Genomic DNA, 24,023 nt, shown 5'->3' with positions numbered 1-24,023 from the left:
GGAAAAAAATAATTTGAGTGGGGGCATCTGCCCCCTCTGGCTTATAGTGGATCCGTCCATGCAAGGAGGATGTAAGTCTCGCTTCAAAACTCTCGACCAACAATATCAACTATAGAGTTCATCTTTAAGTGTCCCACATCATAATTCAGCAAGGAGTGAATCAAAACGTAAGAAATTACCATGCAATGGTCAGTTAACCCCTTCTGCATCTAGCACATAACTAAAGAATGAGCTAAACCAACATGATTAACTTGCATGACATTCAAAAACCAACATGAAAATCTTAATTTACTTTTATCATTGTATGGTTAACTTACATAAAATTAAAAAAAAAAAAAAAACTTACATCAAAACATTCACGATTAAGTATTATGATTATAAAATTATAATTCTACCCAACACCTTTGAATCTCTGCATCTTAACTTTTTTTTTTCAGATGCTCACTTGTGAATCTAGACTGCTTTTATGTCTGCATCGTATCCTCGTCAAAAGACCACTAACCATTCATCTGTTTGTCTATATTCCCCTTTTTTCAATGAATATCGTACTTTAATTTAAAAAATCGGTATAACCTTGAGGATATTTAGAACGCACTCGAGGTCCATATTGCATCATTTTCACAGGGATAGACATCAACGCTCGATCGCTTGAGATTGTTGAAAGTTGGTGTGCTTTGGGTTAACAAAAATTGAAATTTCATCACGAGAATTAAATAAGTAAATAGTTACAAATAAATTAATCTTTTGCAAAGCTAATATATGAATTAAAATATAAAAAAATTTAAGGATTTGGTTAATCGTAAAAGAACGTGGAGTAGCCACAGTACGAATCCCATTTCTCATAAAAACAATTGAGGATCCCTTTCATTGAGGGATCTGATTTCCACCAAATTATTTGTATGGAATGGAATATGCTCCATCTCCCTATTTTTATAATATTTCATCTCCCCATTTTTTTATTTCTGTTAGAAGGAAATTAATTGATTATCAGACTGTTCACACATTCAGTTTTACTATCCAGACGTTTTTATTAATTTTTAATCATTAATCTTCTTCAACCATTCTGTTAATCCAATAATTGAAAATTGAGAAAATATGAGAAGTTAAAATTGGTGTGGCGTATCGCACTACCCAATGTGCGCCATGTGTCAGGATGACATTGACTAACATGGCATCGTCCAATTGGGTGCGGTGACATGTCAATTTGCCACGTATGCAATAACGATCGAATATCCGTCACAGTGTCAATCGTGAAATGACATTGTTCATCAAATCCACCCCCACCCAAAAACTCACTTCACTTTTAAGAAAAAATTAAAAATATATTTCAAAAAAATTAAATTAAGGAAATTTTGCCTCTCTCTCTCTCTCTCTCTAGCTCTCATCGGTCTGTGAAAAGTCTACGAGTTCGTCTCTCAAAGGAGCTGTTGAAACCCTAATTTAACATTTCTCTCTGCAATCACATTCATCATTCGACTCGTTCACTGGTAAGATTATACTATTCTTCGATCTCTCTCTCTCACTGCAATTATCGTTTTCCGGTTTCTGTATTGATCTTAAGTAGAGCGATTTGGGACCCTCAATTTTCAAATTTAGGGTTTTTGCATTTGGATCTCATTCGGTTTTGTGTGAATTTTGTTTGAATTTTACATCATCAATTTTGGTTTGTTGGCCGAGAAAATGAGTGGTGAAGGTGAGAGATTCAGCGTTTGTTTGGGGCATTATTTCGTTTACTGTGTTTACTCTCTGATTGCATTGTTTCGGAAACCGAATTCGGCATTAGAACAGCTTTCGTGATCCTGTTTGGGTTCGGGACTGATCAGTTCAGTCTAGTGAATAGGACTGGATTTTACATTTGGTTTAAGTTTTGTTTGTTTAATGTGTTCTGTGTCAGAGATGTCGATTTTCGGAGTCAATTGTTATACAATGGATAATAGATTTGTAAGTTTATTGTAATGAAAAAGGTAGCTCATTCGTGTGATTTTTGACATATTAATCTAATTCCCTTCCCTTTGTGATTTTAAATTTTTATGCTGTTTTTTCAACGAATGTAATATGAAAAAAAAAAGCAAATTATAGTTAACAAACTAATGGCTTTTGTTTAACAGCAAAGTTGCTTGGCGTTAAAGGCTGAAATTTTGAGTTTTTTGAATTCCGGGAGGGAATATGGAGAGTAGTTTTTGAGTTTAGACGACTGCTGGACTGTTAACCAAAGTTACTTCTTCTTACTTGTATGCGGTGAAGTGCAAGAAGTCTTTTTTCCTGGCTGAATTATAACTTTCAAAATTCAGCATCCAGGTTCAGGGGGCGACTTGCCCCAAGGTGGCGAGTACAGTCCTTTTCCTGTAGCTCAGAAGGTGGATTCCATCCATTCTATGGTCATGGATGTTGACGTGGAGGGTGGTAATTTGGGGCCTTACCAAGACAGACCGAGGACATTCCCTAACATGCGTGGTAAATCTTACAACCCATTGGTAAGAATGTTATACCCCTCTTTTAGTATCTGTTTTTCTTCTTAGTGTCATTTTAGTGTGGGAATTAAACTGCTATGTTATCATCTAGGCACATTTTGTCTTTATTTTGTTTGTTTTGCCTTGAATTGAGAGAAATAATTTGAGAAAAACAACATCCACTTTGGTGGTGACAAGAATTTGATGCAAGAAGAAAGTCGCTTTATAATTCATCTGGGCAGCAGCTGTACATTGAATTTGTTCATAATAACAACCATTTATGTAGGCTAGACATTTGAAACTCATCTTTACATACTGTTTTTTTTTTTGGCTCGGCACCTTGGTTATAGAAAGCAAATTAGTGCATGCTTATGCCAACCTACATGATACTATGAACATATATGAAATTATATTTGACACTTCTATAAGTGAATTCTTATTCTATTGTATGTTTGTGCAGATTTTTCGGATTCTGATGCGGATAAATGTCCGTGTTCGTTTTGTTATTTTACTTATTGCGCTTGGAGTGGTCTTTTACATTGGAGCAAGTACTTCTCCTATCATTGTGTTCGTCTTCGCAATTTGTATTATCAGCTTTCTGGTGTCTATGCACCTGGCGAAATGGGTTCTTGCAAAGGATGAGGGACCTCTGGAGATGGGTCAGGTACATCTTTTTACAATTTCTATATCTGTAAACTGCCATTAAAGTTAACATATCTATACTCTGTTCATCCACAATCTATTGGATATACCCAATGAGGGTCTATTTCCTTCTTTTGTTTATGTATCTTCATAGGAAACAAGACTTTATTAATAAAAAGCAAAGGGTATAACACTTGAACAAGATGTCCTCTAACAGAAAAAAATCAAAGACCAAAATCATCATCTGCCTTAAAACTAGCAACAGAAGACATCCAAGAAAACAACAAAATGCATTTTTAACAACATAATTCCAACCTTAAAAAAAGGGTCTCTACGTGAAATCTGATGACAATGTCCAAAGGGAAGCCCAGAAGGGAACTCTTTCCGACAAATAATCAATCTTATATTCTCAAATATCTGTCTATTCCTTTCAATCCAAACTACCCAAATAATAGCCAATGCGGCCCATGTTCCAAACACCAAGCCCCTCTTTTTATTAAAATTCAGTCTTATATTCTCAAATATCTGTCTATTCCTTTCTATCCAAACTACCCAAATAATAGCCAATGTGGTCCATGTTCCAAACACCAAGCCCCTCTTTTTATTAAAATTCAGTACGGAGGGGATAATATATCAATCACAACACGGATTCATGAGAGGTTTCGCTAAAGTATTGGTGTTACATGTAGTTCCTCACTGTTGTCACTGAAGTCTTTTCATTTTTCATATTTGAAGAGTCCAAAGAATCATAAGTTAGTATTTATGTGATGAAAGGCATGGTAATACTCAATGGCCTGACTGCATTTTGGGTAGTAAACAGAGCTGGGATAGTCTGACAAGTCTTAATTTAATTTCTAAAGATGGTACTGATATGTAGTTGAAAGGTGGCATTCTTTAGCTCTGCTTGTAGTTATTTAGAGCTTCTCATTTCCCTCTTCAGATATCAGATGCAATACGTGATGGAGCTGAAGGTTTCTTCAGGACCCAGTATGGGACCATCTCTAAGATGGCATTTTTACTAGCTGCGGTTATTTTCTGCATATATTTATTTCGCAGACCGACACCTCAGCAAGAAGCATCTGGTCTCGGGAGGTAATAATTTGATTTTTATATTCATACCTGTCCTCTTCACCCCAATCCAAAAGAAAAGCTATGTCACTAAATATTGATGATGATTGTCTGATGCAGGTTCACTTCAGCTTATATTACGGTAGCTGCATTTCTTTTGGGAGCTTTGTGTTCTGGTGCTGCTGGGTATGTTGGGATGTGGGTTTCAGTTCGTGCAAATGTTAGAGTCTCTAGTGCTGCAAGACGGTCTGCAAGAGAGGCATTACAGGTATGTGTCCTATGTAGTTTACTGTTTGAGAACACATCGTATTCATGTCTTAAAGGGGAAATACCATGTGCAGATAGCTGTTCGTGCTGGTGGTTTTTCTGCTTTGGTGGTTGTTGGTATGGCTGTACTTGGTATAGCCATCCTGTATGCCACATTTTATGTTTGGTTGGGAGTGGATTCGCCAGGTTCAATGAAGGTTACTGACTGTATGTGTTGACTCTCCTTGCTCCTTGGCTTATGATTGATATTTATCGCATCAATTTAAAGAATTTCTACGTCAATGATCCTATTTTGAAACATTAAACTGTACTGCTGTATCATCTTAATCTTTTGGGTTGTCATGGGTTTCCTGTGTTGATTTATTTAGATAATAGTTATTTTTTTTTTCTGTCCTAATGTAAATTTTTCCACTCTGTTTGAAAATGTATTTACAAACTTATTGCTGCCCGTCTGCCCTGGTATAACCTGTTGATCTAGACAGTAAGCGGTAAATTTGGCTTTAATGCTTAAATATGATGGTCTCAACTTAGTACCTATATGATGATGTTAGCTGTTTGAGTGCATATTCATCTTTGTGCTTTCTATTCTCACTATTCTACATCAATTGCTATTTCCATTGTTCTTTTTTTTGACCTAGTGCTTGACTTTGGTTTATGTAATTTTCAGTGCCTCTTCTGCTTGTTGGATATGGATTTGGTGCTTCTTTTGTTGCCTTATTTGCTCAGTTGGGAGGTGGAATATACACCAAAGCAGCTGATGTTGGAGCAGATCTTGTTGGAAAAGTAGAGCAGGGAATTCCCGAAGATGACCCTAGGAATCCTGCTGTGATTGCAGATCTGGTATTTTTCTTCTTCCTACCCTGAAATCCTACGCAGTACTTATGTATATTGAAGACCTACTTTCCATTTTTATGTGTTTCATATCATCTGTTTTATTAGTCCTCTTATCCATAGTTGAGGACAACACCAATATATTAGTATTATGCCTTCTACCTTTAAATGTGTAAATTTATTGGCTGTACTTTGATAATTGAAATTGAGGTTGGAGACAATGTGGGAGATTGCGCAGCCCGTGGTGCTGATCTTTTTGAAAGTATTGCTGCTGAGATTATTAGTGCTATGATACTCGGGGGAACGATGGCTCAACGTTGTAAAATTGAAGGCAAGCACAATTTGTGGTGTTATATTCATACTCAGTCACTCAACCTTGGTGACAAATATGTTTGTTGGCCATTTCATTAGCGTTGTTACTGGTTTTATTCAAACCGGGCCACTCATTTCTCTTAAACACTCACCTTTTCTTTCACTGCTTGTGCAGATGCATCTGGTTTCATCTTGTTTCCTCTGGTTGTTCACTCTTTTGATCTGGTGATTTCATCGGTCGGAATATTCTCAATTAGAGGTACACGTGATTCCAGCGGAAAGGCTTCTTCCGAGGATCCAATGAAAATTCTACAAAGAGGATATTCTATTACAATAGTCTTGGCTGTTCTGACATTTGGTGCGGTAATACTTCGCTGACCATCGAGTCATGTTTATCTTTTTTCCTCGGGTTATCATTTGAAATATTTTTTTTTTGAAGTTTATGCTTCAGAGGCTTGCATAAATTTCCTTTTATTTGAGTTTTAAGACATTGTTGTCATTGCGATTGTTTCTTTTGTACAGTCTACCCGATGGCTGCTTTACACTGAGCAAGCACCATCAGCCTGGTTTAACTTTGCCTTGTGTGGGCTAGTTGGGATCATCACAGCATATGTTTTCGTCTTTATCACCCAGTACTATACCGACTACAAACATGAGCCTGTACGCACATTAGCTCTTGCAAGCTCCACAGGTCATGGGACTAATATAATTGCTGGAGTCAGTTTGGGTCTTGAATCAACTGCTCTTCCGGTTCTTGTCATTAGTGTATCTATTATCTCAGCTTACTGGCTGGGCCAGACCTCTGGCCTTATAGACGAAAATGGAATTCCGACTGGTGGGCTGTTTGGCACAGCTGTAGCAACAATGGGAATGCTCAGTACTGCTGCGTATGTTCTCACTATGGATATGTTTGGTCCAATAGCTGATAATGCTGGTGGAATTGTAGAGATGAGTCAGCAGGTATCTTATAATGACGAATTTAAGATTTCTGTTTCAGTTGTGAAGACTACTTTTTCTATTTTTTCTTATTTTATACAAATTTGGATTTGATATATCCTTACAGCCTGAAAGTGTTCGGGAGATCACCGATGTTCTAGACGCTGTAGGAAACACTACAAAAGCTACTACTAAAGGATTTGCCATAGGATCTGCTGCACTTGCATCTTTTCTTCTGTTTAGTGCTTATATGGATGAGGTTGCTGCATTTGCACGTGAGCCTTTCAAACAGGTAAACAGAACAGCATCCCACCGTTGATATTTTCCCCTGACAAATACCATTCAGTTGTGTCTTAATTTGCACTTTTAACTCTTTTCCAGGTTGATATTGCCATTCCAGAAGTTTTTGTTGGCGGATTGTTGGGTTCTATGCTGATATTTTTATTTAGTGCTTGGGCCTGTTCAGCAGTTGGCCGAACTGCTCAAGAGGTGGTTAAGGAAGTAAGGCGACAATTTATTGAGAGGCCTGGGATAATGGTGAGTATTGCTTTTGTAGAAATTCCCATATTCTTAATCTTTATAATGACGCTAAAGCATTTGTTTGGAATCAGAGTCTCACCACAATAAATATTGTCCTAAATGCCATTCAAATACTAGTTAGACATACTGGTATAATTGTAAATAAATGAAATAAGAATTAAAAAGTGAACGGAGAGAATGTAGAAAAGAATATGATGAAAAATTAGTGTACATGATGGTACGCAAACAGTGTGCGCACAACTGTTGGATAAATAATCAAACTACCCTTCTAATTATGCTTTTCCTAACTTGCTTTCTGTAGGAGTACAAGGAGAAGCCAGATTATGCTCGTTGTGTCGCTATTGTAGCATCTGCATCTTTAAGGGAGATGATAAAACCTGGTGCCTTGGCTATTATTTCACCTATAGCTGTTGGTGGGTTAATTATCTTGTTTCACTTGTATTCCTTTATCCAGTGGACTTGATCTCTTATCATGGCTGCTTTTTGAGAGAATTAAAATGTGTGCATTGGATTTGCATTATTTCTATAAACGACTGCAGAAGTTATAATATCTTATATAGTGCACAGTATAAATGTACTTTTACCATACTTATCTTCATTTATTGAGTCTCTTTTCCTTTGGTTGAGTTGCAATGAATTGTGATGAAATTAATTATGGGGCATTGAATGAAACAAATTGCACTATAGGAGTTTAGTGTTCCTGCATAATTACGTTTGAACAAACTTGAGAGTCTGCTACAAATGGTGTATTTTTCTTTATGGTTTAGAGATGATAGTTGTTTTTTTTTCCTTCTTTCTAGGATCAGGCTTCTTTATATAATTGTTTGTTCATTGAATTTTGGTGCTTCCTATTTTGAACTTTTATAAATGTGGGTTTACCAAGGATTTTTGCAATTTGATTCTCTGATTCAAATGGTCGCAGTCTTTACGGAAGGAGCTAGTATTTTTTACTTTTTGATGAAAAGGATGCAACTCTTAGCATTATTGTCAAATGTTTAGCGTTTGGTGAAAACATACCAACATGCTGCTTTAGCATGCGGTTCATGTTGATCTTTGGCATTTATCTTTATTTCTCGTTATCCCACAACTTAGCTGACATTGTTTTGTTATTTTCATTTCATTTTCTTCCATGTTTGACCATTCTGCTTTACAGAAACTTTCTAATGCTGCATGATGAAGGATTAATTCTTGCTTGTACTCCTTGCAGGTATTGTGTTCCGGATCTTTGGATTTTATACTGGGCAACCTCTACTCGGTGCTAAAGTTGTGGCGTCCATGCTGATGTTTGCAACTGTTTCCGGTATTCTTATGGCACTTTTCCTCAACACAGCAGGTGGTGCCTGGGATAATGCAAAGAAGTACATTGAGACGGGGGTTCTTGGTGGCAAAGGAAGTGATTGCCATAAGGCTGCCATTACAGGAGATACGTAAGTTCTTTCGATATCATCTCTCTCTCCGTCATTATCAATTCTTGTGCTCAGTTCTTTCACGTGCCATGAAATTTCCAGTTAACCTATTGTTCCTTGCATTGTTTGTTGGTGCTCGATTCTGAATCTAAGAAATAGAAAATTACTATATGATCCGGTTTATTTTGTGTTGCAGTGTGGGCGACCCATTCAAAGACACAGCCGGACCTTCACTGCACGTTCTCATTAAAATGCTTGCTACAATCACGCTGGTTATGGCTCCTGTCTTTCTCTGAGAGTTGTTTATAACGATTGCGGTTGTGCCAGTTTATTGGACCCCCTTATCTTGAGATGTTGATTACTTAGAGGCAAATATACAGATAGGTTTTTTGATGTGTACTGAGGGTGCCTGATTCGTAGTCATACCAAATTCTTTGTTTTTCCTGTGACTTGGTTCTTGAATAATTAGTGTTATTGGCTGCTCATTCTAGTGCAATGTAGCGTCTTATGGCGTATTATCCTCGACACCGTTGATCAAAATACATAATTTACCATATGTTCGGAGCATCCATTGACGTTTTTATTTGATCGTGAAGCTTTTCGGGAAAAGATCATTGGTGTTGGATTAAATTTAGAAAAATTCAGAACAGCAACTAGCAGCTGCCCCTGCTCTGTTTTGTGATAGATTTTCAATTAGGGTTCGTTCTTGGTCAATGTCACTTGGGTCTTTGCATATGCTATAGGTCCATGCGATGGTGATGGTAATGAAGATTGATACGTTAGATTCATGGAGGATGTCTCGGCAACGCAGCTTCTTCTCCTTTCCGCTCTACTTTTTCTGCTGCCTTGCTCTGCTTATGATGCCTGCGACGAACTCGACCGTGATGCTCTCTTGTCCTTGCCTTTCAAGGCACCGTTGAATTGGTCTGCTTCGACTGACTGCTGCCTTTGGGATGGAATCATCTGCGACCCACTTTACCATATCCGCGTCATCTGGCTACGGTTGCCGAAAAGAGGCTTATCCGGTGTCGTCTCTTCTGCCGTCACCAACCTCACCCTTCTAACCCACCTCAATCTTTCCCACAATTCCCTATTGGGTTCTCTCCCAGATGACTTGCTTTCTTCCCTACCAAGTCTTCAGGTCATTGACTTGAGCTTCAATCGTCTCATCGGCCGCTTTCCATCATCTTCTAATGCAAGCAACCACCTTCAAATTATAAACTTGTCCAGCAACTTCTTCAATGGAGCAATCCCGTCTTCGGTCCTTGTCCCATCAATATCAATTTACAAAGTCAGCAACAACAGCTTTTCCAGGTCAATAGCTTTCACTTCCTGTCAATAGCTTCTCTGGACACATCGGCGATGGCATTGTGAAGCTCACCAATCTCAACATCATAGAGCTCCACTCAAACCAATTTTCCGGGAAAATCCCCAGCCATGTTGGTAAACCTTTCAATGTTGGAAAAGCTGCTCCTCCACACCAACAACTTCACAGGTCCTTTGCCTTCATCTCTCCCCAACTGCACAATTCTATCGAGCTTGAATTTGCGGGTCAACAACTTGATGGGAGAGCTCTCTGCTTTCAAATTTTCAACTCTCCAACGCCTCGCCACTCTGGACCTTGGCAACAACAACTTCATTGGTGAGTTACCTCAAAGCCTCTACTCTTGCAAGTCCTTAACAGCTATTAGATATGGCAGCAACCAGCTCACAGGCGAGATGTCACCTGGAGTAGTCGCGTTAGAATCACTGTCCTTCCTTTCCATCTCTGCCTACAACCTGAGAAATGCCGCGGGGGCTTTTAGGATTCTGAAGGGTTGCAAGAATCTGACCACTCTGGTCTTGTTCATGAATTTTTTGAACGAGCCTTTCCCAGATGATAAAAGCCTTGGAGACCCAGTTGGATTCCAAAGTCTTGAGGTTTTTTCCCTGGGCGCTTGTCAATTCACAAGACAAATACCAACCTGGCTAGCCATGCTTAAAAAGATAAAACAAATACTTGTTGTCAAAGCCTTCAACCAGTATTTACAGATACTCTGAGATCCAAGCCAAAGACAAAGAAAATTCTCACTGCACTCATCTTTGGGATTTTCTTTGGCATTGGCTTTGCCATTGGTCTTAACGTTGATGATAAAAGAATTCCATTCATCGGTACTAGCTTTTGCTGTGCCAACATTTTGATCCGTGTATGGAATTCGTCACATATATGGTATGACAATCAATGACTTTGAACTTGTGTTGCCAAAAGTATATGTGAACAACCAATATTTGAGAACTTCTTTGTCACGCCCCTCATTGCCATAAAATTCTGGCTCCGCCACTAGATACATGTGCAGAAACTCAACACCTTATTTACTAGGATATTAGACCACATACAAAGATAGAAAAAACTTCCAAACCGAGTCCTTAATTATTTCAATTGCTTCCTGCAAATGACTTCCGCATAAACATAAATTTGACTAGATTAAGAGGTAGGTTGTCAACTCCCGAGTTTTGGCTTCATGTTTAAACTAACAGTCATTATTATATTATGTGAATGTGAATATTTAGCCAGTCCAGCAGCCACTAATCCTTTCAAAGTAAACGCTCATCTGATCTAATGGACTATGGATAATGCTAGGGAGACTAAATTTTTAGACAAAATTTTCGAAACTAAAGGACATGGAAGTTCATAATTGATTTATTGCTTAAGGTTAATAAGAATGCTCATCCTTACTCGTGACACATAATTTACTTTGTAAATTTTGTCTACAATATTGGTTGTTCGGTTAATGTACAAGTCAACTGACTGCTGGCTTAATAATGTATAAGGTGATAACTATTGTACTAAAATTAATGAAAGACATAACCGAAGAACAAAGAAACGAAAGGAAATCTCTCTAATCTTTGTATTGATGTTTTGACAAAAGGAGGAAGCTTAGGTTATGTTGGGTATCCTTCTTGGATACAATTTTATGTTTAGAAAAATGATGAATAATATATGCTAAATTCCATAATACTTATTAGTTTCAAAAACAAAAAATTAGATACAAGAACGCAAGGTTTTAAAGGCGACATGCTGGAGCCTAGCGCCTAGGCGTCTAAGTGGGGTTCAGGCGGACTAGGTGGATTTAAGTAAATCTATTATATTTCGTGTAAGTAAGTATCTATTTATACTTAAAATATATATATAGTTTCATCATAAACTATAAAATAGAATGACATATATATTATGAAGTATTGGAACATAAGAAAACAGGGGGAACAAACATATAATGTGTGTTCATTTAAGTATTCAACAAGTCTCTTACAATTTATTGAAGAAAATAAAATGCAAAATAAAAGTTATCTATCTTCTGTTTAAGTGAGTTGCAACTTAGGCCGGTTTAGGAGGGGTAGACGGGTGCCTAGGCGGATGCCTCAGCAGGTCTAAGCGCCATTTCTTAATTTTCAAACGTTTAGGCATTAACCGGGGCGGTGGCCAACCGCTTAATGCCTAGACGGAACCTAGGCGGCGCTAGACAGAGATTTTTAGAACACTGAAAGAAGGATACCAAATAACTTATTATATATACTAAGCTACTAGTAACATGCTGGGTATCCTTCTTGGATACAATTTTATGTTTAGAAAAATGATGAATAATATATGCTAAATTACTTAAGGCTACAACAAACATAGCTGACGTGGCTCCGCGTTCATATTACGTAATCATCGTTGTTGGTTATTTCTGTATAAGGTTTAGCATAAAGGTGAGAAATTACTATGCAGAAAATGTGATTCCTCACATAATGCAATTCATTGTAGTCAAATTAAACTATGTTAAAAGATGTGATAGCAGAAAGCCACTTGAACCCTTTCTTTATATGTTAATGAACACTGATTTGATACAGCATTATATTATTTCTCCCAACTAACAAGGTACTATATATTTAAGGTTATTGACCGCAGTCAACATAGTATAATCTTGAACACATTGGAATAGTCTGTTGCCGGATGCATTAACCAACTTAATTAGTTTCTAATTATTTAGTGGGATCTAGACCAAGTCTAACAGCTCTCAAAAGTTAACTGAGACCAGACATGCAGGATAAATATGTTTGTTTGTGTGTCATTGTGTGTGTGTGTATAGATATAGATATAGATCAGTACATAGAAATTATTCCATGTACTTTGAAGGACATAACCGAAGAACAAAGAAACGAAAGGAAATCTCTCTAATCTTTGTATTGATGTTTTGACAAAAGGAGGAAGCTTAGGCTATGTTGGGTATCCTTCTTGGATACAATTTTATGTTTAGAAAAATGATGAATAATATATGCTAAATTCCATAATACTTATTAGTTTCAAAAACAAAAAATTAGATACAAGAACGCAAGGTTTTAAAGGCGACAGGCTGGAGCCTAGCGCCTAGGCGTCTAAGTGGGGTTCAGGCGGACTAGGTGGATTTAAGTAAATCTATTATATTTCGTGTAAGTAAGTGTCTGTTTATACTTAAAATATATATATAGTTTCATCATAAACTATAAAATAGAATGACATATATATTATGAAGTATTGGAACATAAGAAAACAAAGGGAACAAGCATATAATGTGTGTTCATTTAAGTATTCAACAAGTCTCTTACAATTTATTGAAGAAAATAAAATGCAAAATAAAAGTTATCTATCTTCTGTCTAAGTGAGTTGCAACTTAGGCCGGTTTAGGCGGGGTAGACGGGTGCCTAGGCGGTCTAGGCGGATGCCTCAGCAGGTCTAGGCGCCATTTCTTAATTTTCAAACGCTTAGGCATTAACCGGGGCGGTGGCCAACCGCTTAATGCCTAGACGGAACCTAGGCGGCGCTAGACAGAGATTTTTAGAACAGTGAAAGAAGGATACCAAATAACTTATTATATATACTAAGCTACTAGTAACATGCTGGGTATCCTTCTTGGATACAATTTTATGTTTAGAAAAATGATGAATAATATATGCTAAATTACTTAAGGCTACAACAAACATAGCTGACGTGGCTCCGCGTTCATATTACGTAATCATCGTTGTTGGTTATTTCTGTATAAGGTTTAGCATAAAGGTGAGAAATTACTATGCAGAAAATGTGATTCCTCACATAATGCAATTCATTGTAGTCAAATTAAACTATGTTAAAAGATGTGATAGCAGAAAGCCACTTGAACCCTTTCTTTATATGTTACTGAACACTGATTTCATACAGCATTATATTATTTCTCCCAACTAACAAGGTACTATATATTTAAGGTTATTGACCGCAGTCAACATAGTATAATCTTGAACACATTGGAATAGTCTGTTGCCGGATGCATTAACCAACTTAATTAGTTTCTAATTATTTAGTGGGATCTAGACCAAGTCTAACAGCTCTCAAAAGTTAACTGAGACCAGACATGCAGGATAAATATGTTTGTTTGTGTGTCACTGTGTGTGTGTGTGTATAGATATAGATATAGATCAGTACATAGAAATTATTCCATATGGTTGAAATGAAAGAAAAGAGAGAGACTGCCAAGAACGAGAAGATGAGTTCCCAAAAACACCAAGCCAACACTAATAAGAAAACAGTTTCTTGTCTTTTGGGGGACTTGACTCAAAATCTTTCTTGGAAAATGTCACAAAGTCAATGTCAATGGGTGAATTTGACTCAAGCTCTTTCTTATAAAATGTCATTCAGTGTTACTTGCTTATACTATAGGTCCATGCGATGGTGATGGTCATGAAGGTTGATACGAACAGATTCATGGAGGACGTCTCGGCAACGCAGCTTCTTCTAATTTCCGCTCTACTTTTTCTGCTGCCTTGCTCTGCTTATGCTGCCTGCGACGAACTCGACCGCGATGCTCTCTTGTCCTTGCCTTTCAAGGCACCTTTGAATTGGTCTGCTTCGACTGACTGCTGCCTTTGGGATGGAATCACCTGCGACCCACTTGACCATCGCCGCGTCATCCGGCTGTGGTTGCCGAAAAGAGGCTTATCTGGTGTCGTCTCTTTGGCCATCACCAACCTCACTCGTCTCACCCACCTCAATCTTTCCCACAATTCCCTATTGGGTTCTCTCCCAAATGACTTGCTTTCTTCCCTCCCAAGTCTTCAGGTCATTGACTTGAGCTTCAATCGTCTCATCGGCCGCTTTCCACCATCTTCTAATGGAAGCAGCCGCCTTCAGATTATAAACTTGTCCAGCAACTTCTTCAATGGAATAATCCCGGCTTCAGTCCTTGTCCCATCAATATCAATTTTCAATGTCAGCAACAACAGCTTTTCCGGGTCAATACCCATGAGCAACCGCAGCAGCCATGCTTCCCTTACATTCTTCGACTTGTCCTTCAATGAATTCACTGACACAATTCCCCCTGGAATCGGATCATGCTCCAAGCTCCAAGTTTTTCGTGCAGGCTTCAATGCACTCTCTGGTTCTCTCCCTGGTGAGATATTCAAGCTTGCTGATCTCCAACAGCTTTCTCTGCCTAACAATAGTCTCTCTGGACCCATCAGCGGTGGTATCATGAACCTCACCAATCTCAAGGTCCTAGAGCTCTTTATGAATCTGTTCTCTGGCCCAATTCCAACCCATATCGGTAGCCTTTTCAAGTTGGAAAAGCTGCTCCTCCACATCAACAACTTTACAGGTCCTTTGCCTCCATCTCTCACCAACTGCACAAATCTATCGACCTTGAATTTGCGGATCAACAACTTGACTGGAGAGCTCTCTGCCTTCAATTTTTCGACTCTCCAACGTCTCACCACTCTGGACCTTGGCAACAACAACTTCATTGGTGAGTTACCTCAAAGCCTCTACTCTTGCAAGTCCTTAACAGCTATTAGATTTGCCAGCAACCAGCTCACAGGCGAGATACCTGAAGTAGTCGCATTAGAATCGTTGTCTTTCCTGTCCATCTCTAACAACAACTTGAGAAATGCTGCGGGGGCTTTTAGGATTCTGAAGGGTTGCAAGAATCTAACCACTCTGGTCTTGGCCAAGAATATTTTCAATGAGCCTCTGCCAGATGATAAAAGCCTTGGAAACCCAGTTGGATTCCAAAGTCTTCAGGTTTTTGCCCTGGGCGCTTGTCAATTCACTGGTCAAATACCAACCTGGCTATCCATGCTTAAAAATCTTAAAGTCTTGGACCTACCATTTAACCACATAACTGGTCCTATTCCGGCTTCATTGGGTAGTCTGCCCAACCTTTTCTACGTGGATTTGTCTAATAACCTCATTACCGGAGGATTTCCCATTGAGTTTTGTGGAATGCCAGCTTTGACATCGAAAGAGGCCGGTGATATGATAGACAGAAGTTATCTTAAGTTGCCAGTCTTTTTGATGCCCAACAACCCTACTAATCATCAGTACAATCAGCTGTCCAATCTCCCCCCAACTATATGTCTGGGTAACAACAGCCTTACTGGCAGTATCCCTTCTGAAATTTGTCGATTGAAGTATATTCATGTGTTGGACCTTGGTCATAACAACTTCGCTGGCAGCATCCCAGAACAGATTTCCAACCTAACCAACTTAGAGAGACTGAATCTCTCTTATAACCATCTGTCCGGTGAAATCCCTAATTCTCTGAAAGGTCTGCATTTCTTGTCTTTCTTCAGTGTGGCATACAATGATCTTCAGGGACTTGTACCATCTGGAGGTCAGTTAGATACTTTTACCAGCTCTAGCTTTGAAGGGAATCCAGGACTATGCGGCCCTCCAACAGCGAACCTCTCTTGCTCGCCGGTATTTTCAGCTGCTCAAAAATCTAACACACAGGAAGTTTTTAAAGCACTCATCTTTGGGATCTCTTTTGGCATTTTTTTTGGAATTGGTTTTGGTCTCGGTCTAAACATTGATGATAAAAGAATTCCATTCATTCCAAGGTGTAAGAAAAAATATGTAAACTTGATGCGTACGTAGGTGTTGTGTTCATGTGCCAACAATTTGATGCATGTATGGACGAATTCGATCGTATATATTGTATGAATAAATGGAAGCACCATCAATGACTTTGAATTCGTGTTTCCCAAAGAATTCCAATCTTTCTTAATCCTTAATTATGATAGATTAATCCCGCAAACCCTAAACCCTAAACCCTGTCTGCTAATTCTAAAGCTTTTTTATTGGTTGTCAAGTGTGATGAAATGTCATTTTTGATAAGGATCCTCCTGACGTATTGGTCTCATCCGTTGATGCAAATCCAACGGTCGAATTAGTTGCAAGTCTTTCTCTCCCTTTCCACAGCTCATCCTTCCTCTCTTCCCCCTCAACTCTCTCCCTCCCTTTCGAAGCACCCACTGCCACCCCCTGCATCTTTTCAATCTTCTTCAGCCCAGCCCATCCCAATTAAATTCCTTGTTTTGTTTACCTTGTATTTAATTTGCAGCAGGGGATGTTGGGTGGGAGATAGCCGGGGAGGGTTGCTGGGTTGTGTAAGTAGTGGGACTACAGTGGGAGGGTGGATGTCCACAGAAAAGATTTTAAAGTATTTATACGGTTGAATATTATATGGAATAATGATTAAGTCCTTGTGTCATCCTCATTACTTGTCCCAACACCACAACCACACCAAACACCAGGAATCGGTCTTCTCTATTTAGGTCATGGGACTTTCCTTGTTCTGCTGCTGCCTATGACCAAAGTTGATTATGAAACTATTTCTTGTCCTTTTCCTTGGCCTCCAAGGTATGTCATCATCGCCACCATTGAATAGAACGATTAATCCCTATCCAACCACTTAGAGAAAGCTTAGTTTGAATAGAGAGAACTAGAAAATGTGCTCTTGCTTTGCTGCTGGGCGTTGAATATATTATCCACGACAAACATGAATAATTTCCACACATGTCCTCATTAGGATATGATGAGGTGTAAATTTGAAAATTCATATTCAAAGCCAAAAAAAAAAAGAAAAATGAAACAATCTTCTATTCTTCTTGGACTATTTGAATAGAATAAGGAAACAAATCTTCTCCACACTCAAAGATTAACAAACAAATTATGCAGCAAATAAACCCCAAAAAGAAAATAAGAAGCAAGAACAATTTTATCAAAGAAATTATTTAAATACTAATTTCATGCAATCCAGTAGCTAAATGCTTAACTCAGGAAAAAAAAAAATCAAACTTTATCCATGTATCACATTCACATGCTTTTTCATTAAATACCCAAATCAATGCAAACAAAATAAGATTAGATACTTATTCAACAATGTTACTAATAAATACTTGTTATCAAGAAGGAATCTAAGAAGCAAAGTTGCATTCTCACCAAAGCTAATAAGCCGCAACGAAACCCCTTTACAAAATAGCTCATGAATACGATCAGGCACCAACACTTTGAGGTCGTTAAATTCCAGAAAATTCTTCTTCATCAACACCACTCAAGTCCATATGTTTGGCATCACGTTGCCAAACTCAGATGCTTGATTTTCCTCCATATGCTCTATTACCTATGATTTCAGATTTCTAATTAGAGTAAGCAACATTATATACCAATTACAGTACAACCGGGGCACTTGATTTCTGTGCAAACAGGAATATTTGCAGGTTTTATGTAGCAAAAATTTCAAAAGACGAGTTTGAAAGAAAAATATGTTAGAAATTACCTCTACGCAAGCGCCAATATCAAATCCACTCGACCAGGAATCAAAATTTGTAATTGAACCATCACAAGGAAATGAAAATTTCATGGCTGATGTACTGACATTTGAATTTGAGTCAAACTTGGAATGAAGTATCTGCAATATTAACAGAAAATTAAGATTCATGGCTAAGGAAAGTGTTTAACTAAACAAACTTCATGTCAAACTTGGAATGGAGTATCTCCCTCTCTCTGTCTCTGCAACCCATGCTGTTTGGCAATGGTAGAAATATAAATAATACAAATCGAGGGTCCATTTCACAACAAACATGAATAGACGGGGCAAAATCATAAATATTGAAACTGGTTAGAGACAAAATTACCCTTCTAATTTTAATAATTAACCTTGATGGTACTGGTGTAAATAAAGCAAAATCGAGTGGCAAAGATTTGACTGTAGCTAAGCTACAGTCAAATCCCTCCTCAACGAATAGATAATACTAGTAATAGAGCTCGCGCGTTGCTGCGGGTTGTAAAAGTGTAAAACATACAATAAGTTCTCTACATAAGTATGATCATATTAGGTGTCGAACGGTGGAGTTTACATTCCTGTTTACAGCTATATTTACATACATACACTAATTAGCACTATTTAAATTTCGTTGACTGTCACTTTAGATCTTCCTTGTTTTATTTTTCATGATATACAAGCTTCTCTGACAAAAATAAGAAAAAAACAGAAGTTGTTAATATAAATGAAAATTCAAGTGAGCAAGTAAAGAGAAGTATATATATCGTAAAAAAAAGTTAATAATATAAACTAAAAGTTGTTAGTACATGAAAAGGAAATGCAAGCTACCTATTATTGTCCATTAGCAACTTTATACAAATTTTATTTTGGTGGTAGCAAAGGTTAAACTCCGCCTATGTCTTACATGGCCGGTCCCAAGCCCGGATAAAGGAGGAGGGGGAGGGCGTCAGGTAGTCGACAGCCGGCACTCCATGATCACGTCGAATCCTTATGAAAATGAATCCAGAACAAAATCGCGCTAAAGCTAGGGCGTCACCCGTAAGTGGCGCGCTGTGTGGCCCGAGCACAGTGATAAGTGAGCAAGGGTCGCTGTATCTCCATCGGCACCCGGATGCAGTGTTAAATGAGCAAGGGGGCCATAGAAACTTCTTTTCGAACGACTCCACTCAAAGTTGTTTGGGAGCATATGCTCCTATCAACTTTACCCGGGACACACAAAAGAAGTACTTTGATCCTATTAGACAGGGGAGGGTGAAGAAGCTAGGACAGAAGGGTAGAGTTCAAGAGAGCAAAATGCGTTTAGGAACGTGGAATATAGGAACCTTAACGGGAAAATCTATGGAAGTAGTGGAAGTTATGGTGAGGAGAAGGATAAATATTATGTGCCTACAAGAAACTAAGTGGGTTGGTAGTAAGGCAAAGGATCTAGAAAACTCAGGGTTTAAACTTTGGTATTCGGGCACAAATAGAACGAGAAACGGTGTTGGCATCATCGTGGACAAGACCTTGGTACAAGATGTTGTAGATGTCAAGAGGGTAGGAGATAGAATCATGGCAATCAAGATTGTAATAGGACAAGAACTTATCAATGTGATTAGTGCGTACGCACCTCAAGTAGGGTTGGATACGAGTTCGAAGGAGAAATTTTGGGAAGATCTTGGAGACTTGGTGCAAGGAATTGCTCAGACGGAGAAGTTATTTATAGGAGGAGATTTAAATGGACACGTGGGCAGGGAGACAGGCAACTATGGAGGTTTTCATGGTGGCCATGGTTTTGGGGAGAGAAACGAGGATGGGGAAGCTATCTTGGATTTTGCAATGGCATATGATCTCTTCTTAGCCAACACCTTCTTTAAGAAGAGAGAAGAACATGTGATCACCTACAAGAGTGGGTCGTCAAAAACACAAATAGATTTTCTTCTAATGAGGAAAGGGGATCGTATAACTTGTAAGGATTGCAAAGTTATACCAGGAGAGAGCGTGGCTAATCAACATCGCTTGTTGGTGATGGATGTACATATCAAAAGAGTAAGACAAAAGAACAATACTTGGAAGTGCCCAAGGACTAGATGGTGGAATCTAAAAGAAGAAAAACAAGTCATTTTCAAAGAGAAGGTAATCACCCAATGTGTGTGGGATAGAGAGGGGGAAGCTAGCCAAATGTGGGATTCCATGGCTAGTTGTATCCGAAAAGTAGCAAAAGAGGTATTAGGAGAGTCCAAGGGCTTTGCCCCACACCAAAAGGAATCTTGGTGGTGGAATGAGGAGGTACAAACAAAGGTGAAGGCTAAGAAGGAATGTTGTAAAGCCTTATACAAGGAGAGGACCGATGAAAATGGTGAAAGGTATAGAAAAGCGAAGCAAGAGGCGAAGAAAGCTGTCAGAGAAGCTAAGTTAGCGGCTTACGACGATATGTATAAACGACTAGATACCAAAGAAGGAGAGTTGGATATCTATAAACTATCTAGAGCAAGGGAAAAGAAGACAAGGGACCTAAACCAAGTGAGGTGCATCAAGGATGAGGATGGAAAGGTTCTTGCTACAGAGAACGCGGTTAAAGACAGATGGAGAGGTTATTTTCATAATCATTTCAATGAAGGACATGAAATGAGTGATTCTTTAGGGGAGTTGAGTAACTCAGAAGAGTGTAGAAACTACTCTTTTTATCGTCGAATCCGGAAGGAAGAAGTGGTTGTAGCTTTGAAGAAGATGAAACATAAAAAAGCAATAGGCCCAGACGATATACCAATCGAAGTGTGGAAACTTTTGGGAGAGACAGGTATAACATGGCTCACTGACCTTTTCAATAGGATTTTGAAAACGAAGAAGATGCCAAATGAGTGGCGAACGAGCACTTTGGTGCCTATCTACAAGAATAAGGGTGACGTACAAAATTGCATGAACTATAGGGGTATTAAGCTAATGAGTCATACAATGAAGCTCTGGGAGAGAGTCATTGAGCATAGATTGAGGCAAGAGACACGGGTTTCGGACAACCAATTCGGGTTCATGCCAGGGCGCTCAACCATGGAGGCAATCTATCTCTTACGAAGATTGATGGAAAGATATAGAGATGGGAAAAAGGATTTACACATGGTCTTTATAGATTTGGAAAAAGCGTATGATAGGGTCCCAAGAGACATTCTTTGGAGGATTTTAGAGAAGAAAGGAGTACGAGTAGCATATATCCAAGCTATAAAGGATATGTATGAAGGAGCAAAGACTGCCGTAAGAACTCATGAAGGACAAACCGAAAGCTTTCCCATAACTGTAGGATTACATCAAGGCTCATCCTTAAGTCCTTACCTTTTTGCGTTGGTAATGGATGAGTTAACAGGACATATTCAAGATGATATTCCTTGGTGTATGCTTTTCGCAGACGATATAGTGTTGATAGATGAAACTCAGGAAGGGGTAAATGCAAAGCTTAACCTTTGGAGAGAAGTGTTGGAATCTAAAGGTCTTCGCCTAAGCCGATCAAAAACAGAATATATGGAGTGCAAGTTCAGTGCAAATGGAGGCCAAAACGAGTTAGGGGTGAGGATCGGAGATCAAGAAATACCAAAGAGCGACCGTTTTCGTTACCTGACCTAGGAAAACTTTGGAAGAGACTCTAAGAAAAGACTTAGAGTACTTGGATCTAACGAAGGACATGACACAGGATCGAGCACAATGGCGTTCTAAGATTCATATAGCCGATCCCACTCAGTGACTTGGATTTTCCAAGTCTCCAACCGAGAAGTTTTCCTCACTCGGGAAATTAAGGGAACACTACCCCAACCTACATGCTCCACTCAGAAAGCTTCAACATACAAGCTTCAACATACAAGCTTCAACAAAAGAAAATTCAAAGAACTTAGCGAAGAAGGCTTTGGTGTATTTAACACAATACGTTGAAATGAAGGAAAGCTTATTTATTGATATTCCCGATAAGCTACAAATATGTACATATACATGAGTCAAAATAAACACACAAGAGGGAGCCTTCACAAAGGTTGCTTAGGAGAAGTCTCAGCAGTCGGTAGAGCCCCAGAAAGAGAAGGCACCGGAGGGGGATCATTTGGAGCCTCAGTACTGGACAGAACCCTAGAAGGAGGAGGCATCAGAGGTTGATCATTTGGAGCTTCATTACGCGGTACAGCCCCAGAAGACGAAGGCAATAAATGCCTTTGGAACAAACCCACAAATCTCTGATGATCAAGTAAAACCTGACCATCAGTTTCCTTCATCTGGTCAAGCTTCCTCTTCATGTTTGTAGCATAGTCATGTGCGAGCCGGTGCAACTGTTTATTCTCATGCTTGAGCCCTCTAATCTTCTGTTTGAGACTCATCACTTCAGCCGCCAATGATTCAACTTGGCGGGTTCGAGCAAATAGGCGTTGGGCCATATTAGACACAGAACCTGCACACTGAACACTGAGAGCCAGCGAATCCTTAACAGCTAACTCATCAGACCGTTTGGAAAGTAGTCTGTTATCTTTGGGAGTGAGAAGGTTCCTGGCCACCACCGCAGCGGTCATATCATTCTTCATCACGGAATCCCCAACGGTAAGATGACCAGTAGGGGAGACGAAGGATGGGCGCCATATGTTGTCTGGAGAAGGCGGGGCTGCCTCTTCAACAAGGTTCAAGTCAAAACGACAGTCGGAGGGGCCAGACATTTTCAAAGGTGTTGAAGAGAGAAGAGGTCGGACAAATCAAGATCTTAGAAGTGCAAGAATGAAGCTTCTACTGGTGGAGATTCAAGTGTGCTTTGGAACTTAATGCCAGCCCCTATAAAAATCTGCACTCGACGGAGCTTCAGAAATCGAAGAGGCGCCTGCTCAGAAATCGAAGAGGCGTTTGCTTTCTCAAAAGTTGGGCTACTTAGAGATCACGAGGGTTGATCTCAGAAATCGAAGAGGTGTTTGCTTTCTCAAAAGTTGGGCTGCTCAAAGACCACGAAGGCCGATCTCAGAAATCGAAGAGACGCTCGCTTTCTCAAAAGCTGGGCTCCCCAGAGACCACGAGGGCCGATCTCAGAAATTGAAGAGGCACCTACTTTTCCAACCTTGTCAGCACCTGTCACACGCACACTCAGCTTTGCGGAAATTATGGGCATTCTGTCAAAGACTTCTGGGGAAGTAGAAAACACATGAATCTTACTGTTCAATCACCCATTTCCCACACGCAACAATAGCTCATGGGTACCACAGATAACTTTGCCAAAGTTCTCTGCCAAAGTTGAGCACGTGAAGCTTGCAGCTCCCACTACATCGCTCTGACCAAGAAGGGTAAAAGAATAGCAAAGAAACAGCACTAACAAAGTTTAGACCCATAAATTTTGAAGGTCTAGCTACCATATTATTACCCACAAGGGTAAAGGAACAGTACCACTGCTGGATAATTGGAAAGTCCCTGTGTGTCAACCTCTGTGCTTCGTGGCAAGGTAGACTAGCAAACATGCCCAACCTTTACTCACATTCGAGAAAACACTCCCAATAAGATTGCTTGCTCCAAAATCGAAGATGCACCGTCCTCCGAATCTAAAGAGCCAGACTCCCAACATGACTATTTTCTTAAAAATCGAAGAGAGGGTAAAGGAACAGTACCATTGCTGGATAATTGGAAAGTCCCTGTGTGTCAACCTCTGTGCTTCGTGGCAAGGTAGACTAGCAAACATGCCCAACCTTTACTCACATTCGAGAAAACACTCCCAACAAGATTGCTTGCTCCAAAATCAAAGAGGCACCGCTCTCCGAATCTCGAGAGCCAGACTCCCAACATGATTACTTTCTCAAAAATCGAAGAGACACTGCTCCCCGAATCTCGAGAGCCAGACCCCCAGCATGATTGCTTTCTCAAAAATCGATGAGGCATCGTTCTCCGAATCAATCGAAGAGGCGCTCGCTTTCTCAAAAGCTGGGCTGCTCATAGACCACGAGGGCCGATCTCAGAAATCAAAGAGGCACCTACTTTTCTAGCCTTGTCAGCACCTGTCA

The 24,023-nt window shown here is 39.3% G+C and overlaps 3 protein-coding genes and 1 long non-coding RNA gene across 5 annotated transcripts; 3 read left to right on the top strand and 1 right to left on the bottom strand.

The window, feature by feature from the left end:
- The first annotated feature begins 1,260 nt into the window (after positions 1–1,260).
- On the top strand, positions 1,261–8,977 carry LOC103443357 (pyrophosphate-energized membrane proton pump 2). 2 transcript variants are annotated; one of them, XM_008382186.4, is made up of 15 exons: positions 1,261–1,487; positions 2,292–2,474; positions 2,911–3,114; positions 4,033–4,184; positions 4,281–4,428; positions 4,502–4,634; positions 5,095–5,267; positions 5,469–5,589; positions 5,746–5,933; positions 6,093–6,530; positions 6,634–6,798; positions 6,888–7,043; positions 7,348–7,459; positions 8,254–8,473; positions 8,649–8,977. In XM_008382186.4, exons 2-15 carry the CDS (start codon positions 2,376–2,378, stop codon positions 8,746–8,748), a joined length of 2,409 nt encoding a protein of 802 aa, XP_008380408.1. In that variant the 5' UTR covers positions 1,261–1,487; positions 2,292–2,375; the 3' UTR covers positions 8,749–8,977. The 2 variants fall into 2 exon arrangements, with proteins under 2 accessions (XP_008380408.1, XP_008380410.1); XM_008382188.4 differs by having other exon boundaries at positions 2,109–2,474.
- A 262-nt stretch (positions 8,978–9,239) lies between these two features.
- Positions 9,240–9,794, top strand: LOC139187778 (receptor-like protein 3). Its single transcript, XM_070804369.1, has one exon. The coding sequence runs from the start codon at positions 9,240–9,242 to the stop codon at positions 9,792–9,794; it is 555 nt and encodes a 184-aa protein (XP_070660470.1).
- A 4,380-nt stretch (positions 9,795–14,174) lies between these two features.
- LOC103443382 (tyrosine-sulfated glycopeptide receptor 1-like) lies at positions 14,175–16,448 on the top strand. Its single transcript, XM_029108790.2, has one exon. The coding sequence runs from the start codon at positions 14,187–14,189 to the stop codon at positions 16,350–16,352; it is 2,166 nt and encodes a 721-aa protein (XP_028964623.2). The 5' UTR covers positions 14,175–14,186; the 3' UTR covers positions 16,353–16,448.
- A 1,098-nt stretch (positions 16,449–17,546) lies between these two features.
- LOC139188180 (uncharacterized) lies at positions 17,547–18,926 on the bottom strand. Its single transcript, XR_011571445.1, has 3 exons — positions 18,871–18,926; positions 18,037–18,168; positions 17,547–17,880 (listed from the first exon to the last, which is right to left on the bottom strand). It is a non-coding gene; the product is annotated as an uncharacterized lncRNA (long non-coding RNA).
- Positions 18,927–24,023: the final 5,097 nt, after the last annotated feature.

The sequence above is a fragment of the Malus domestica genome, chromosome 09 (assembly GCF_042453785.1).
Source record: "Malus domestica chromosome 09, GDT2T_hap1".
In the NCBI taxonomy this organism is placed as follows: domain Eukaryota; kingdom Viridiplantae; phylum Streptophyta; class Magnoliopsida; order Rosales; family Rosaceae; genus Malus; species Malus domestica.
This window is presented reverse-complemented; position numbering and strand designations above follow the sequence as displayed.

Excerpts from the sequence above, each read along its gene's own strand:
- LOC103443357 (XM_008382186.4), top strand. The coding sequence starts at position 2,376 with ATGGTCATGGATGTTGACGTGGAGGGTGGTAATTTGGGGCCTTACCAA. Across the intron at positions 4,635-5,094 it reads TTCAATGAAGGTTACTGACT|TGCCTCTTCTGCTTGTTGGA; the intron begins GTATGTGTTGAC and ends TGTAATTTTCAG. Across the intron at positions 5,934-6,092 it reads CTGTTCTGACATTTGGTGCG|TCTACCCGATGGCTGCTTTA; the intron begins GTAATACTTCGC and ends TCTTTTGTACAG.
- LOC139187778 (XM_070804369.1), top strand. The coding sequence starts at position 9,240 with ATGGAGGATGTCTCGGCAACGCAGCTTCTTCTCCTTTCCGCTCTACTT.
- LOC103443382 (XM_029108790.2), top strand. The coding sequence starts at position 14,187 with ATGGAGGACGTCTCGGCAACGCAGCTTCTTCTAATTTCCGCTCTACTT.